This window comes from Anopheles coustani, chromosome 3 (genome assembly GCF_943734705.1).
Source record: "Anopheles coustani chromosome 3, idAnoCousDA_361_x.2, whole genome shotgun sequence".
NCBI classification, from domain to species: Eukaryota; Metazoa; Arthropoda; class Insecta; order Diptera; family Culicidae; genus Anopheles; species Anopheles coustani.
Window position 1 is genome coordinate 52320009 of NC_071288.1, and position 17715 is coordinate 52337723.

A 17715-nucleotide genomic window follows, 5' to 3' on the forward strand; every position below is an offset into this window, starting at 1 on the left:
CCACATTCAAGGTATGACTGAATCAAGGAAGCTTACCTCAGCTATCCTTCTCAAGGTAGGTCAATACAAAACACAGTGACAGATAAACATGTAATATAATCAATCCCAAAAGAGCCTGGCTGTACAAAATAGTCCTTAAAACTCTTTTCTTTCTGATCCTAATAAACTATTATGTGGCTGGATATAGCTCAAATGTACGAATATAATTATTTTGTGATTTTTTTGAGTAGAAAAATACGTCCGAGTTCAACCTCTTGAAGCGAGTGCGGCATCGATCCAGTAACCTTGGCGAAATGATGAAAAGTCAAGCCGTGCTGCATTGCTCTACCTGAAAATGGAAGTACCTTGCTTTTGGCAGAAAGTTGTGTATCGGCAAACAAACACTTTTTGTTCCGCATCGTGTTTTCTCGTGTTGATTTAGTGTACCCACAACCAAACCGCAATGGAAAATAGATTGAATCGATATGAAAAGATTGATTTTCTGGGTGAAGGACAGGTAACGTATTGCGATTCTGTTCGGTGCGTTTATTATACATTCTCTTGTTGTTTTCCTACAGTTCGCCACCGTCTACAAAGCGCGTGATGCCGAAACAGATGAAATAGTAGCTGTGAAGAAAATTAAAATAGGAAACCGTGAGGAAGCTGCTGACGGAATCAACCGAACCGCTCTGCGAGAGATCAAGCTGCTACATGAACTGCAACACGAGAACATAATTGGACTGCTGGATGTGTTCGGTCATAAGAGCAATGTGTCACTGGTGTTCGATTTTATGGACACGGACTTGGAGATTATAATCAAGGACCAAACAATAGTGCTCACGCCGGCCAATATCAAAAGTTACATGATTCAAACGCTGAAAGGTCTCGAATACCTGCACATGCACTGGATACTGCATCGGGATCTGAAACCGAACAATCTGCTGATCAGCGGCAGTGGAGTGCTCAAGATCGGTGATTTTGGTTTGGCGAAGTTTTTCGGCTCCCCGAATCGGATCAACACGAACCAAGTCGTCACACGGTGGTATCGTTGCCCGGAGCTGCTTTTCGGTGCTCGTCAGTACGGCGTGGGAGTCGACATTTGGGCCGTTGGATGCATTCTGGCCGAGCTGCTACTGCGTGTGCCGTTCCTGCCAGGTGATAGCGATCTGGATCAACTGACTCGAATATTTCAAGTGCTCGGAACACCAACCGATGCCAACTGGCCCGATGTTAACTCACTACCGGATTACATGCAGTACAAATTTTTCCCTCCAATTCCGTTACGGGATATTTTTACGGCTGCTTCGGATGATCTGATCGATTTGGCCAACAAAATGTTGGCGCTGTGCCCGCTGCACAGATGTACCTGCACCGAGGCGCTGAACATGCCCTACTTTTCCAACAAACCGGCACCAACGGTTGGCCCAAGGTTGCCGATGCCGGCCAGCTACAATCCCGCTAACCGACAAGAGAAGAAACCATCGTTGAAACGAAAACTTTTGGATAGCATCGATGGTGGGACGGTTCCAAAACGTTTACAGTTTTGATATATGCAGAACATTTTATCGGGATACGATTGTTAATAATAAATGCGCAAAGAATAAATTATTCCGGTGGTGTTACCTGTTGTGTTCGAACATTGTAACCGATAAAATTTAACTGATTTTCACGTAGCTTTCAATTCTTGAACAGTTTCATCGAATGTTTATTAAAAAACAGCTGAAATCGATGAACGCGAGGCTAACGTCAAACTTGTCAATTTTCAGAAGTGAAAAACAGAACATTCGTCCTACACTGAAACCTTGGCTATTTTACGTGCAAAATCAGTGAAATTTCTACGATTGCTACTTGCATGTTCCGCTAATTTGCATGCTTTAATTGATCGTTTGTTGTGTGGAAAAATTTCAACCGTATCGTGATTGATAACCGCATAAACGGAGAGGTTTTGCCGTCTGTGTCGTGTGTCTGCATCGTGGCATGCGTATCCGTGTGTTTGCTTTTTTTGAACAAATTCTGCCGTCAAATTGACAGTGAAGATTTCCTCCCCGCAATACCCGGGCAGCTTGCCTTGCGCACGGTTCAGCATTCGTTCCTCGGCTCGACCACCGACGGCAGTGTGTTTTAACCTTTCTGACATTGAAAATTGTATCACTCCTCTGCTGGGAGTCGGGGCCGATTAACGCGCGTTCAGCTGCTCGGAGCGAACTGTACCGTTCGGTGAAAGTTTTTCCATTTTCCCAATACGAGGGAAAACCCCAGTCAGAAATCGGATTCCAGAAGTTGGTGGTGGTGTGGTGTGAACTGTACCAGAAATCCCAGTGTGGTGTGCATCTTTTTAGCGTTACTTTAGTCTAATTCGTATTACTTATTGACACGGGTGTATCGGAAATCGAAGCAACCCTTCGCCGTCGTCACCGCCGTCCTCGTCATCTTCATCGGCGGAATCTGCATCAGCGCAGGCCGGTGCGGATTGCGACGTTCCCAGCAGCACCTGTTATCCTTGGCATGCCGATAGTGCCACCTGTGAGCGGTTCTTTCACTGCCTAGACCGATACCGTCTGACGTACTGTGAGCCAAAGCGAAAAATAAGCCTCAAAAAAAGAATGGCCAAGGACGAGGAGGACGATCTGCTGCCCGACAAGGATGCCGCTAAAGGATTCTACGCCAAATACGAACCGAAGGAAATCCTCGGCAGGTAAGCAATTGGGAGGCTTGGAAGCTGCTTGAAACGAAACATCTTGTACGGCTTACATCATAAATGGGTGGTACATCCAATCTTTTCCTTTTTTTTGTGACGGTTTTAAGGTTTTCATTTTGTTTGTGCAGTGCACCCACCGCTCCCCAACGGTTTGTGGCGATGTTGAGTAACCAATTCCTTTGGCAACGCGATCAATTTATTTCAATTGATCGCCAAAGCAGCGGCTCGACAGCGACGATTGGACAAACGAATGGGCCTAACGTACGCGTTTTTAGGGGCTCGCCACTAGCGACCCGATCGATTGAACGTGGCGTCTCGCCGTTACCTTCGCGTAAACGTTTGGGGAGCGTTCGCTTGCGTACGTGAAATGGTACAGGTTTTACCGAACCAGCTGACAATTCTCTTTCTCTCAAGGCACCACTCCAATGCCATTTAAATATACCATGTCGGCGTCGTAGTAACGCTAATACCGGGCCTCGATTGAGCGGCAGAAGAACCTTGAACACATCCTGTAAGATATTACTCCCCCTAAGACACAGAAAACACAGATTCTAGTAAACGGAACACAAACATCATCTCCTAATTGTTTGCTTACAATATCCGCTTCCTCGACCAACAACTTCTTATCAATCACCCAATCCGCCAGTGATAACTCACGAAAGCTAACTACGTGGTTACTTGTACCGAGTGTTTTATGGCAGTAATTAAGAAAAATACATCCACCTTATTTCATTGTTTAGCGCTCGCAGTTGGCTGTGAGTGAGGTACGATTGTGGGCAACTTTGCCGACTGTAAACATGTGCTCGGACAGTATTGGCGATGGATGTTCTTATCTCCTACCCAAGGGCTCTCATTCCATCCTGAAGTGGTCGTCGTCACGCCTTACAGTAAGGTGATCCAGTGTCTTCCCGCGTGCGCGAAATGGATACTTTTATATAAAATGAATAGAAAATCAACTGTCCCCGTTATACTATTCCTGCCCACCATCGTCTCACACTCAGTACCAGGCAGTCAAGCGAGGAGGGAGGGGGCCATCCACGTATGTTCTCGCGTCACGATTGACGTGTGACGGAACCGTCCGGTACAGTCCGGTTCGCGAATGACGGTGGACCATTGTCGACCAGATGAGCTAAAATTAATTCCTCAATCCGATCGGCGAAATACTTCACAGCGAAACCATGAACAGCACAAAACAAGAAGAGAAAAAACATGAATTACAAGATTGTCCGTTTCGTAGCCGACCGACCAATCCGATACAACGGCGCGACCCATCGGTGCATGCGACAGTGGTTTTATTCTACACTTATAACCATTTGTTTCTATTTACAATCAACCCGTTGACCTCCTCTCGTGCCCAAACCTGACAACCCCGGGTGGGATGGGGTTTGGGAGAAGGTGTATTGGCTTCGCTGAAAGAAAAAGGAAACGCTTTCAATTTCGCCGGCTATGCTCTTTTCTGCCTCGGATTCTGTAGCTATTATTAAACTATTCTGTCCATCAACCTCGCGACACAGACTTACCGACAGTAACGACTCCTAACGACTTCCACTTCCACATTCGGAATTTGGACATTTTGAGGACTCCGCCGTGTTTGGCTTTTTTTCATCTGCCCAGATGATGAAATACTTTGGACTGCTCGTGCCAAATGATCGATAGTGCCGTCGTTGGCATGCACGCCATGACGTCGCAAAGTGCCGTGCCCCCAGCAGGTGTGTATTGGTGCGTTTGTCTGTGTTGACCCTTGTGTTTCACGGTCCCTGACCGCTAGCTTCGGTCGGCAACCAGCACCACACCTCCCGCCACCCGGCGGCACGGGGCAGTGTTGTCATAATGTTGCTAATTTTACACCACCCATGCCAAAAACCCAGTCCCAGAAGGAAAGGGGCGATGGTCTATCAATGATATATATATATACTCTTTTTTAAGAACCGTGCCTCAAAACGTAAACATGTAAACGTAAGGGACTACATGACCGAAACCCCAAGAAACACTCCTCCTAATCCGTAGCTCTCTCGTTCTAGCTTCGAACAATGTTTCACGTGGAACAAACTCAATCGACAGGTGGACTAACAGCCACGGAACCGTAGTGGGGGCCCGGGTGATGGTGCAGGTGGAAGCGGCATTAGCCACGCGCCAAGTGAGACACTCGAATCGGCGCGACTACGCGACGCCCCGTCAAACTCTCGTGCTGCGCACTAGAACGACTCTCGGGCGTGTGAGCTTTGCGCGTGGATGAATGAACCACCCGCGAAGCTGGTCTTCCCCACCGACCACCGGGCTGGTCAACTAATCCGGCGTCGGAAACTATACGCAAGCCGAGGCAATGCGCCCTTAGCACTAATGACTTCTTTCTTCTCCCCATTGCATGCACGTATGCAAAACGATCCGCGAATGTGTCTCACTCACCGGTCGCAATCAATCATCGTTAGGAACGTCCCGTGCACACTTCCGCCAATTGGGCGTGATTTGGCGTATCGTAGTTTTGACTTTGGAGACGAGTGTGTTAAAACGCAACGCTCTGGAGTGAAGGTTTGGAGGAGCGAGGTCGAGAGAGTTGACGAAGAAAGTTGGTTCAACGAGAAAATTGGTTCCTGTTGAATAGGAATGACCGGGGTTGAGAATGGTTTCTGACATCCTATCCATCCCGTGACTTGTGACCAGTTGAGTCTGTTTAAAGAACAAATTCAAACATAAACACTGCGATTAATTCACGGCTAAATGCTAATTGGTTGAAACCTGGTGACATTTTATGACGCGTTGCATTACGTAGTTGTACACCTTGGAGCGATATCCGGTGGAGAAAGGTTTGCTTCAGGAATTTGCATAGGATTTAAGATAAAAACTAGTAACTCTTCTGTTATTTAATCCTGCTAAAAGACTCGTAAAACCATTGTCCATTTAGAACCGGCACGTGCCTCGTCTAGACTGGCCGGCCAGTTTACTTTTGAATTATTCAACATCCAACCAAGACAAACCGGGTGTGCGGCTGTGGGTTCATTAGAAATGCGAGTAATTTGCGGCATCTTTCCTTGGCGCTAAAAGTAATTATTAATAAACCTCACGGGGCTTCCCTCTTCCGTTCCACAGAGGCATCAGCTCCACGGTACGACGATGCATCGAAAAGGAAACGGGCAAAGAGTTTGCGGCGAAGATCATCGATCTCGGTGCGGCTGAAACGGGTGACTCGAACCACATGCTGGAGGCGACGCGGCAAGAAATTCAGATCCTCCGGCAGGTCATGGGTCACAAATTTATTAGTGCGTATTTTAAAACAAGCTTGCTTTGGCAATGGTGCAGTTACTTACATCTATTTTCATTCCACTACCTTTCCCCAACTCCATCACAGTCGAACTCCAGGATGTGTTCGAATCAGATGCGTTTATTTTCCTCGTCTTCGAGTTGTGCCGGCAGGGCGAGCTGTTCGACTATCTGACGTCGGTAGTGACGCTATCGGAGAAAAAGTCTCGCTACATCATGCGCCAGATATTCGAAGGTGTCGACTACATTCATTCGAAGAACATTGTGCACCGCGACCTGAAGCCGGAAAACATTCTGCTCGACGACAACCTCAACGTGAAGATTACTGATTTTGGATTCGCCCGCGTACTGAAGGAGGGTGAAAAGTTGTATGGTAAGTTGTTTCCTCCAGGGTAGCTAAGCATAAACCTTTTCATCGCCATTTTTTCCCTTTTCTAGATCTCTGCGGCACTCCGGGTTATCTGGCGCCGGAAACGTTAAAATGCAACATGTTTGAGGATGCCCCAGGTTATTCTAAGGAAGTTGACATGTAAATATTAACGAAAACAATCCCGTTGGAGTATGATTTGATCATTTAAATTTTGTTTTTGTTTTTCAATGCATATGGCTAGTTGGGCGTGTGGTGTTATCATGTTTACACTGCTGGTAGGTTGCCCACCGTTCTGGCACCGGAAACAGATGGTCATGCTGCGTAATATCATGGAAGGCAAATACAGCTTCACGTCCCCTGAGTGGGCTGACATTTCCGGTAAGTATACATTATCGAATAGAAAACAGGGAATATAACCTTAATTTAATCTTATCTCAACATTCCACAGAGGATCCAAAGGACTTAATCCGCAAATGTTTAGTCGTCGATCCGACGAAGCGAATCACGGTCACGGAAGCATTGAAACATCCCTTCTTCAACACAGTAGTAAGTAGGATACCGTGGTCTCCAGCAGGAGAGCTTATGCTGATATTGAACGCAGCTTTTTTTGAGGTCCAACACATGCGTTGGATCCGTCCTGGCGAGAGTTGGTGTGAAACTTTTCCCGGCAGAAAGATGTTTACCATTTTCTCGCCTAACCAACAGCCGTTTTTTTCTGCTTTCACCTTTCTTCTGCATCTTTTCTTTCTGTACATTTTATGCTTTAGCTTATTTATCTTTTTTTTCTACCCATACCTGCAATGAGTTTTGGTTTTGCACACCAAACACACGAAGCACCAATGGCTACCTCAAACCGATGGCAGAGGCGCCTGAAAGGGGAGAAGGAAAAAAATGCACTCGATCAAAACGCGCCGGCAAATTGGTACAGTTTGACGAAAGTGTCTCGTGATCCGCTGTGAAGCTATTAATAGCACCCTTACGCCGCTGTGTTTCAACGTTGTACATAAACCTATCGCGTCACGGTGTAGGATTTTTTCTTTAGTTTCGGGTGGCACTGTGAAACGCACATTGCAAGAGCACCACGCGCTCATATTTGTTTGCGATTAAATTACGGCTTGACGCAAGGCGGTCGAAGTTTTTATTTTTTTCAAATAAAATGGTATAGCAGCGCGCGTGATAGTCGTACTGGTAGCTTCTCGGTACGGAAAACATGTGGATAAACAAGGGCCTAGGTGGCAGATTCGAGTGCTGATAAAGAGCGGATACACTTGTGGTCGAACTGTATCAACTGTCGTACTCGCATTTACGTGCTTTTTCACCATCCTTAACCTTTTGTTTTTGGTGATGGGTTTATAAGTGGCTTGGTTTAGCGTTAGTTTATTTCTGCAACTCAACTTTATTCCAAATATTAACAATCCTCTTTTTTCGTTTTTATTTTTATTTTATTTCTTACCCACATATACTATTGATCGTTACCTTCCTCGCATTACAATAAATAAACAAACAAAATGGTGAACATCAAAATCGATCCTGGTACTGCACCAACCGGATGCACCATTGATCATCGACCACAATTCGGATGAAACACAAATGTTCTTCCATTGTACATCGGTTGAACACATAAAAAAAAATCAATGGACAATCCCTCCTTGCCCGGCTTCCACGACCCGGTCTACTACTGGTCCACATGCACACATACACGCACACAACGGGGACCACGGTGGCGCTGCATCCTTCAACTCACGTCCACCGCCTTGCTTGCTGTGTGAATACGTGAACATATTGGGCAACAACCTGACGCGGTTCCAAAATCATCCCCACTCCGTTGGGCAACGCCAAATCAACCACCAAACCGCGTGCCCTTGGCATCGGCGCTATCCGCTGTCGGTGACGCGGCGAATACGGTGGTGTGCACCGTGTGGTGTGGTGGCCAAACAAATTGCATCCCAACACACACGACCAACTCTATTCGAACCCGGGGGGGTGGTTTTCGCCTGTAGCTTTTCGAGCAAGACATTGGACCTCTGAAGCGCAGCCTTTCGGTTAAATCGAGACGCTTCAGTCGCATTGCTGATCTGGCACTGGTAACGTTGATACACTGATTTTTCGTTTCGTTTTGTTATTCGTTCGTACTCTCTGTCTCTCACACTCTCCGCGTTTCGCTGATTGTGATTCTTAGTTTTCGTTCTGTGTTACTGATCTGTTTACGTTCATGTTTCTGTTTTTGTTTTGTTTCATATGTTTCCTTTTGTTTTGTTTCACTTTGTTATGTTCAAAATTATTTGTTATGAAACTTGAATTCATTTTGTTATATTTTTCCTCCAATTAATTAAATTTGCATTTTTTTTTCTAATAGTAGGCATTTGAGCATATAACAACTTTTTAACTTATAGTTTTTCGTCAATAATGATTTTTTCACCATCGCTGAATTTATGTAATTTGTTGTCGTAAAATTTATGCATAGCTAAGTTTTCAAAAGGTTATGTCCGTGTTACGTAAACCATACAAATGTAATACAACCTTCTCAGGACTTTCGTTTTACGGAATATTGTTAAGGAATTTACACCCATTTCGTCACAATACTCGCCTGTTCGTTTGTCATGGTATCGCTAATTTTCGTCATATTTGAACGCGTTTTAACCGCGCGATCGATCGATGGAGTGAAGTCGCAAGCAATGATTCAGTTGGATGCATTCGGCGAGAGGAGATAGTTTAACATTTTTAACCGATAGTTTTATTATGTCAAGTCAATTTGTTTGTCAGTCAATGACAGTGTAAAGTGATTCAATATATATTTATTTCATTAGAGTTAGATATAATTGTGAAGCAGACTGATATTTAAGCGGCTTTCTTCCGACGTTCTTTTCAACGATGGTGATGGAATCATTATTTGTTTTTAATTGTTCTTCTTTTTTTAATACCTATCTTTTTTGGAATGTATTTTCGATCAAATGCCTTCAAAAAAAATCACAGAACAATAAGCGAAGATAAAACGAAACACGCAAACATCTAAATTATCAAATGCATCGTCTGATCAATCGGCGGTCGATACTGACAATCGTTTCTTTTTTTTCATACTTGTTTTCCAGAACGCCACGGAAAATGTACGACTAGCAATCAAAATTGAAGCGTAAAATTTTTAAAACTAATTGTTTTATATAAACCGCTTAACAAGTAGTAGCTTGCTCACATATGCACATGTAGGTTTTGTTGTTCAAGATCCGAGCAAACGTCCTCGAGAGAAAATTGTTTAACCGTTTAACATTTGGCGTCCTTTTTTGGCCCTTTCCGAGGCTCGTGACGTTTCCTTGTTCGGACATAATCTACGTGCACCTTGCCGCAAATGTCTTAGATTGCTGGATATTTTAATGCTATCTCGTTTTGCATTCCGTTGGCTGTAGAGAACTTGTGGTTTGCTGTAGTGTGGCGTTAACGATTGCTTTCACTCTGCGTGTGTATCGGTTTCAGTAACAACTACGATACACACAGTTTTGTGGCCGTATTTACCAGGACATCAATGCTTGTACAACACCGTATCGAATCCCATAACTAACATCCCGTTTGTCGCCTCAATCACTCACAAATTTTTGCTTCGATTACAATTCCCTTCCTTATTCATTTTACGTCCTCATCTTAGAGAGGGTGTGTTATCTGGTGTGTGGTACTGGAAAAAAATATGTTTTGCTGCTAGAAAAAAATCGTTTCATATGTCTCCGTTCATACCTGTTATGTCCGTGCATGTGCCATCAACTTTTCAAGCGCTTCTCATCGCACTTGTCCATCGTATTTCGCCGAAATAAGAGCACATATCGTCATTAGTCGTTACAAACATGTTTTGATTGCCTATAATTCAACGATAAATTATTTCTTTTCTATCCCAGGAAGCATGTAGGGCACTGAAATTCACTTGTATTACCAAAAGAGTGAAGGTAGATTTTTCCTTATTTGCTTCTATTTTGCCTACGATGGTAGCGCATCATAGTTTGTTCGCAATGTGAACCTCCTCTCAAAATGTGCTGTAAACAATGTGTACGGCAAAAAACTGTACCACAAATATTACTGCCAGGGCAACACAATCCACTTACAGAACACGGGAAACATTAGATGATACACCTGTGAAAAAAGGCTAGTCAAAATATTGTTTCTCTTTACATTCCCGGTGGATGGGGAAAACACTCTACACAGTTACACTTTACAACACTGTGAAGTAAAACATCTCCGTTTTTCTAGTGTTGACGTTTAGTGAGCGTTTGAATTCATTATTTTTTTTTAAAAGAACTGTTTCAATTATCAACGATTTTAAGAGAGGGGCTTTATTACTCATTGCTAGAATTGGTTGGTCTAGTGGTTTGCTGATATTTATGTGGTGAAATGTTTGCAATATATGTATGAGCTGGCTTTAATGTGTTTGCGTACTATACCTGCCAACAAAAAATAATATGCTTACAATTTTTCTCACTTTCCTTTGGCAGTTGTTAGTTGTTGTACATATCATTCCAGTTAATAATTTCCTACAGAGAGATAACCGTTAAGAGGCACACTTTCGGTACTTTTCGGGATAGATAAGGCAAATTTATTATTATCAAATTTGTGCATTGTGCACCGTGTGTTGATTGTACATAATAGAGCAAACGTAAATCTATCAGTATATATGCACCGATCAACTTTGGAACGTGTACCATTAGCTTTCGCTTGGCTGAGCCTTCCATGTATCCTACCGCACTCCGTGTTCAATAAATGGCGTGTTTTTCGTGATTTTTCCTTGGCTTTTTTAATCGATACTGCAAAATGGGAGCACTGTTGCTTCGCTTTTTGTGTGTTGCCATTAATAATTTGGTGCATAGAGACGAATTTCGGGGTGTACACACTGTGAAGCAAATGGTGCCGTCTCGTGTGGAAGCTATGGTTTTTTTTCTCGTTCCCTATTTGTTGTAATAACACAGGCAGGAACAGATATTTGCTTGCTGTTCAATACACCAGCGAGCAACCATAAATAAATCCCCAAAAATGATCGAACCGAAATTTGCCTATCTATCTATCTCTCTTTTTTTCTCTTCTACTACCTTTTTCTTTCTTCATTCGCAGGCTACAGTTTATCAAGCAAAACAATCAGAATCCTTTAATTCAAACAATAATCATCATTTGTGCTCTTGTTTCACGAATATCCTTTCTTGTTACATTCATGTAAATTGCTACATTCTACTACTACACGTCAGAAGGACGGGCAGAATAGTTTTGAGCGATATTAACGAATTGATTTCTCTCTCTCTCTCTCTCTCTCTCTCTCTCTTTCTCTCTCTCTTTTTCTCTCTTTTTCTCCCAACCCAATGTTTTCTTCGGTACACCTTTAATAACAATTTGGTTAATAATTTCCATTTTACCACTCGAACACGAAATTTTGTCCATCCTTATACAATGTGATATGATCTAAATTTTTGTTTTAATCCACCATTTTCGATTTCATCATTCGCATTAACTTTTTTTTGCAACCTTTGCATTTTTCCAATCGGTTTCTAAAACAATCCTGTCCCATCTTTTTTGGAATGCTACAAAATATCCCCAAAACCCCGTACTAAATCAACGTGCCATCGTATTTGCTTCGATTTCTATTCTCTCTCTCCTTTCCTGGCGTTTTTGCCCGCTTTTTATTATTATCTTCGCACATTTACAGTTACGCAAACAAAGCCAGTTCAACGCTAGGAAAAAGTTTCAGTTTGCTATACTATGTGTACGCGCAATGATTCGCATCAAGAGGCTACGGTACACGCCGGAACCGCTCCGCGTCGAGGACGCACTGAGAGACCCGTACCGCGTGAAGGTTCTGCGCAAGGTAAGTGGGGGGCTGGTGCCGCTTCAATCTTTCCTATTGCCTGTATAGGGGAAAAAAGCATTCGTGTTCTACTAATCTTCTCTCGCTTATTTTCCGCAGGTCATCGATGGCTGTGCATTTCGGGTGTACGGTCACTGGGTCAAGAAGGGCGAGGGCCAGAATCGGGCTGCCCTGTTCGAGAATACGCCTCGATGCGAGGTTTATAATCTTTATATCAACAGCCTTAATCGATAAGCTGTAGCAGCAACACTGGGAGAGGAACTTTCAGGATGCGCAGCGCGTGTGACGAAGTGCTGTGACGACGATGGAATCGAGGAACATGCTACGCCGTAGAGAGCGGAGGCCGTCCTCATATCCGGGTGATGCCAAGAAAACAAAAACACAGGCTCCTGTGGAAAAGGGGAACCGTTAATAAAACTAAACTCTTCGATAAGCAATCGTAAACTAACATCATCACCCACATTTAGGTGTAATGTCCGTGACCGGGATGCGTGACGCCACACCGTTGCAGGTACTGGCGGCCCTATGTACACGCGGTACTTTCCTTTCCTTGCTCACACCTGCCACAACAACTCCCTTCACCGGTCCTACATGTTTCGTTCGATGCTCCCTACCGTCGCGTTACCGTAAGTGCACTTTTCGTTCGAAAACGAGCAAGTAAATTTGTGTCTCTGTTAACAGAATGATGCTAGGATTGGCACTGTCCAAATGTGCCCGGGGGAAGATTCGGGGTATTGAGGGTTGAAATGTAACAGGGAGCTTTTCCTTTTCGTGATCGTGATGCAATAAGAGAGGCAACGAATAGGAGAGAGCTGCCTCTGATGACGATATTGATTTTCATCCACCATTTCATTTTATACACTATCCTTTAGGTAGTTAAGTTAACTGTAAAGCATAGCACTAGGCGCCACATCCAAAATGTTTAAACAAACAAGCTACTGTTTAGTGTGTTTTTATTGTAGCAAATATGATAAGGGGAGGAAAAAATAGTGGAGGATATATTGTTGCATTCTATTGTGACCAATACGCTAATTTAAGTGTTATCTCAAAAAGAGGTTATGATAGTTTATTTTCAATATGAGAAAATACTTCGCCAGGCAACCAATTGAGTAATAAACCAACAATAATTAGTTTCATACGAAAATGGCAGCTTTAAGATGGTTTTCCGCTACGCGGTTTTATTGAAAATGTCACATATGATCCTCCGATGGAGCAGATAAGAAAATAAGGTAATGGTCCGCGCAGAGCAAAACCAATATGTTCGGAAAAACTCCCACAGCATCCGTGGAGGTTCCTTCCACGGGCTGGGGTTCTCATCTGTTGCGCGCGCTTGTGCGTTCATTTCGCGCCACCCGGCACTCGGCCGTTTGCGCATACGTATGTTTTCCTGCCAGGCTGTTCCGGATGAACCCGCGTGTTGAAGTTTACAGAAAAAAAAACTAAAAAAAAAAATACTGCCACCGTCCGCTGTCAAGACGGTGATCGCGCAGAACATTGCGCGGTGCCCGTACACGCACACACCGACACTGGCCGCTGCTAGTAGCAGTGATCACTTTAAAGGTAAAACAAGGTTTAGCCTACTCTCAGTTTATCTTAAGATTCCGTCCAGCTCCGATCAACGTACTCGCGGTCAGCCGGGGCGACGGCTGCGTGTGACGGTTGTGTGTGACACTCGTGCGTTTGTTATTATTGTCCGCACAGAGCAAAGCAAACAGCAAAATAAAGCAAAGGAACCTCCCCGTGTTTTACCTCGTCCGGTGATTGTTCAGTGTCCGCTTCTCGGTAGGTAAACGCAACAGCCAGAGTGTGGTGTCTTTCCCGGTTTTGGTTCGTGGGTACGCACAAATGGCACGAATTCAGCACAGGGGGTTGACCGCGGGCGCAGAGACTTCAACGACATGCCATGCCACGAACCTTCCCGTACTCGCTCTCTCGCTCGCGCCCATGTGGTCGGTCGTTTCGTGCGTGAACTGACTGGTGCCAGCATCCCGCCGACTTGGCCGAGCCCGGAGCATCGTGCGTGAAAGCGGAGGACTTTTAGTTACCCCTCCCTCCTGCCTACCCTCTCTCGCCACCACCGTCATCCGACAACAACCGGTGGGTCCCCGAGCCAAGGGGGACGAAGTGTTGAAAATTGATTGGATGAAATATTTGTGGAATGTGTCGATCATCTGTCTCGCTCGGGTGCCATCGCGCACCCATACACTTTGCGGGTCGCATGTGTGTGTCTGTGTGTGTGTCTTGTTCGCCGACCAGTGTTTCTCTGCATCATCCGGAGAAGATTTTCTCCGTCGCACGAGTCCGCACCGCCCGTTCTTCGCCTGTTTCGCCGTTTCATTCTCTGTTTTTCTCGCTCGTGTGCGGTTAGGGCGACTATCACCGCAAGCTGTCTTGTTTGCCGCGTGCTGTCAGTCACCCGCGGCCGCCACAAGATGATCGCGAGATGCTGCAAGATCGCAGCCAAACGGTGCCCGTCCGTTGGTATTGGTGTAAAAGCCCACGAGTTCATCCATCTCCTTGTGGCGTGCGGTACAGCATAGGCTTTTGACAGGCGTACAGGTGTCCGTCGCTAGTGTGTGCGCATGTGTGTGTGTGTGCCTGTGTGTGTGAATGTTATGGGTGTGTGTGTAGGCAGGAGAACACCGTGCGTACATTGTAGTCCCGGGGAAAAGAACGTGTTTGTGGCGAGTTGTTTTTTTTTTTTTGTTGAATTCATTTTATTTTTCTTCCCGAATTTCTCCTTCCCCTCCGTTCACATGCTGGAGAAATTAAGAGACAGATGAAGAATGTGTTTTTTTGTCGAAGAATTTTCACTACTGATAAAACGGGACAATACTACTGTCCGAAAGGTACAATCAATCCTCCATCAAACGAACGGAGACGATTCCTTGTCATCGTGTTTATCATTTGACTCCCTGGCTTGCTATGTTAATTCTATGCTCCCTATTTCAATCGAATCAGCTTGCGAACTAGCATTCGGAAAAAGGTCTAGTAACCTGTGCAATCTATTCAAAAGTAGACTGAGTTGTTTGTTGTTTGTTGATCCGTCGGTCTTACGGGTATCGAACGGGTAATCACCCGGAACCCGCACTGCAAACCCTACTTCGCTGCACTGGCTCAAAAGAAGCAGTGCTAGATGCGAACTAAAAAATCGTTAAATGAAGATCTTTTTTTGTCGGGTTCCCGATGATGGTGAATGTATTTAAATGTTTAGCTACTGTCACCGTTAAACCGACCGCCCGGAGTCCGGAGCTTTTTTTTTTAAAGATTATGCGCAAAATAGTAGGCCATTCCAATGGCAGCAGGCCGCCAACGGATGTGGTTGGAGACTATCTTGGCTGCATCTCTCGCTGCAGGTCGAGAGGGCCGGGAGCGGGCGGTAAACTGGCACACCGACGACGGGAACTCACCGGTGCGGGTCTCCTCCTCCGGTCGATCTGTCGATGGTAAAGATAACGCGTCCCCTCGCCCCTCCCCCCGTCTCAGCCACCGCCGTTCCCGAGCGTCGAGGTGACAAGTGTGCGTTTCTGGTGCGAGCTGTGCATGCAGTGTGGGATGCCATTTGGCTACCGTTTGGCGGATGGCTGGAAGGGCCCGGGACGTGTGTGCGTGTGTGTGTCGATGCGTCGCTGTCCCTGCCGATGTGCCCCTTCTCCCCAGCGGGGTGGTTAGGGTTCCGGGCGACAGCGGATCGACACGATCGATCGATTCCGGTTCATCATCATCGTGGCCGTTGTCAACGCAGTCGTCGTCATCGTTTACTTCGCCTCCGTTACCATCTTCGTCCGCAGCAGCAACAGCATCAGCAGGGCGAAGCAGTTTAAGCACCGCAGCCCAAGGAGACGAATCTCCCCAGCTAGGGGAGATGTTTATCAGCGCACAAGAAGAATGCAATCGGCGACCCGGCCTGCCTAGATTAGCATGCTGCCGCAGCGAAGACGGACGGGACCGCTGGTAGAGGGAAAATAAAAACCCTCCGGTAACCGGTAAGTAAACAGTTGCAGCCATTTCTTGCCACTAACTCGAGCTAAACCAACCGACCCGTCGCTCGACCCTTTGGCCGGGCTTCCACCGTGCGAATGGTTTGCTTACACTTGGCGCTTGCGTTTGTTTGGTTCCCTTTTTTCTCTAGTTTATTTTTCTACCTCTCAGCCCCCTTTGCATTCGGCCGCCGTCCCGGCGGGTTCGGTTTTGCGAACGAAAGACTTCAATGCCGCGGTTCGGCTTGACAGGGCTTACCAAGCGGCATTTCATGCATAAGCGACGAACCCTCCCTACGCGAAGGGAGATAATGGTTTTTGTAGAACGCCCTGGGAGCACTGGGGGGAGCGGGAGCTATTTATGTTGGATGGCCCCCGTCCCAACGCACCTATCCCCTTCCCCCGCCCTCCCCTTCTACAGACCTTTCAAACCAGCGAGAGGAAGAAAGGAAAACATAAAATATATGCAAAGAACTGCAATGATTAGTGCTTAAATGACACTAGAATCCGGCGAGGGTAGAACTGGCGGGAAAGAATTCCGACGAAACCGCGCGTGCCCTCCCCCCCGTAACCCGTTAGCCGACGTGCCACCGACGGGCACTTTGCTTTCGCCCGTGTTCCGGTTTCGGAACTTACGCCGATCGACTTACGATCATTTATCATGGGCCCTCCTTTTCGCACACCGAAGCACCGTTTTTCTTTCTTCCCGTCGGTCACCGTCAGTTCGTTTCCCTTTCTGCTGTGTCGTTCGGGAAATTTTAATATGAAATGATTTACTATCAATGACCGGAGGATCTCGCGTCTTTTCGGTTCTAGGCTAGGTTTGGGCGCGGGAACGCTAACCAGCTTCTTCTTGCCACCGTAGGCAGACCGGATGATTTATGCGGAAGCTTTTCCACTCCACCCCTCGCTTGCTTTGCTCTTGACGAGGGGTTTTTCTATGCTTTTCTCTTTCTCTCTCTCTCTCTCTCTCTCCACCGCCTTTGTTTCGCTGTTTGAGTGTGCCAAGTTGGAATGGCAAACTGGCCGAGAATCCCTCCGCCGCATCCTGCGAGGGTATTAAATCATGCGACATAAAAAAAGGAAAAGTAAAGCTAGTCGGAAACAACTCCTGGCCGCGTAATGTAACACCATGGGGACCGAACAGGTGCAGCGCGTTCTCTGTCGCCGAGCAAATCAGGAGCCATTGTGCCGGATTATTATGGTTGATGGGCAAAAAACAAATGGACTGAGGGAGCGGACGGCGCGGGATGGGGGGGTTGTGAGCAAGCTATTTATACTAGTGCTCCTTTACAAGTCTTATTGCCAGCTCATTTGGCTTCTGTCATCGGTGGCTTCGGCTGGCGGGTAAATTATTCCGTTTCGCACCCGGCCACACTGAGCTTTAAAAATAACGACTTCAAATCTATTTTTCCACCCCAAAGGATTCGCATAGGGTTTCTCCATCCCCCCTCCCCCCCCCCTTTTTCTCTCTGCCCTCTCCCACTAGTTCGAAAAATCGTTTTTTGACAGAGAATAATGGCCGCCATTACTCTCGCGCGTTCTGGCCACAGTTAATCCTTCACCGGTGGCAGTGCGCGGTGGCAGAAATAAAGTGAAT

The 17715-nt window shown here is 45.9% G+C and overlaps 2 protein-coding genes across 3 annotated transcripts; both read left to right on the forward strand.

The window, feature by feature from the left end:
* The first annotated feature begins 357 nt into the window (after positions 1 to 357).
* LOC131272656 (cyclin-dependent kinase 7) lies at positions 358 to 1587 on the forward strand. Its single transcript, XM_058274478.1, has 2 exons — positions 358 to 496; positions 558 to 1587. The coding sequence occupies exons 1-2, from the start codon at positions 443 to 445 to the stop codon at positions 1524 to 1526; spliced, it is 1023 nt and encodes a 340-aa protein (XP_058130461.1). The 5' UTR covers positions 358 to 442; the 3' UTR covers positions 1527 to 1587.
* A 175-nt stretch (positions 1588 to 1762) lies between these two features.
* LOC131261523 (phosphorylase b kinase gamma catalytic chain, skeletal muscle/heart isoform) lies at positions 1763 to 13011 on the forward strand. Of its 2 annotated transcripts, XM_058263581.1 has the most exons (9): positions 1763 to 2674; positions 5765 to 5934; positions 6024 to 6308; positions 6374 to 6464; positions 6547 to 6683; positions 6754 to 6851; positions 8306 to 8389; positions 11977 to 12135; positions 12235 to 13011. In XM_058263581.1, the coding sequence occupies exons 1-9, from the start codon at positions 2583 to 2585 to the stop codon at positions 12367 to 12369; spliced, it is 1251 nt and encodes a 416-aa protein (XP_058119564.1). In that variant the 5' UTR covers positions 1763 to 2582; the 3' UTR covers positions 12370 to 13011. The 2 variants fall into 2 exon arrangements, with proteins under 2 accessions (XP_058119564.1, XP_058119565.1); XM_058263582.1 differs by lacking the exon at positions 8306 to 8389.
* The last annotated feature ends 4704 nt before the right edge of the window (positions 13012 to 17715 follow it).

What these genes read in the sequence shown, in the direction of transcription:
- LOC131272656 (XM_058274478.1), top strand. Translation starts at nt 443, where the DNA reads ATGGAAAATAGATTGAATCGATATGAAAAGATTGATTTTCTGGGTGAA. An exon ending in ATTTTCTGGGTGAAGGACAG is followed by an intron (nt 497 to 557) that starts GTAACGTATTGC and finishes GTTTTCCTACAG; the next exon opens with TTCGCCACCGTCTACAAAGC.
- LOC131261523 (XM_058263581.1), top strand. Translation starts at nt 2,583, where the DNA reads ATGGCCAAGGACGAGGAGGACGATCTGCTGCCCGACAAGGATGCCGCT. An exon ending in CATGGGTCACAAATTTATTA is followed by an intron (nt 5,935 to 6,023) that starts GTGCGTATTTTA and finishes ACTCCATCACAG; the next exon opens with TCGAACTCCAGGATGTGTTC. An exon ending in TATTCTAAGGAAGTTGACAT is followed by an intron (nt 6,465 to 6,546) that starts GTAAATATTAAC and finishes GCATATGGCTAG; the next exon opens with TTGGGCGTGTGGTGTTATCA.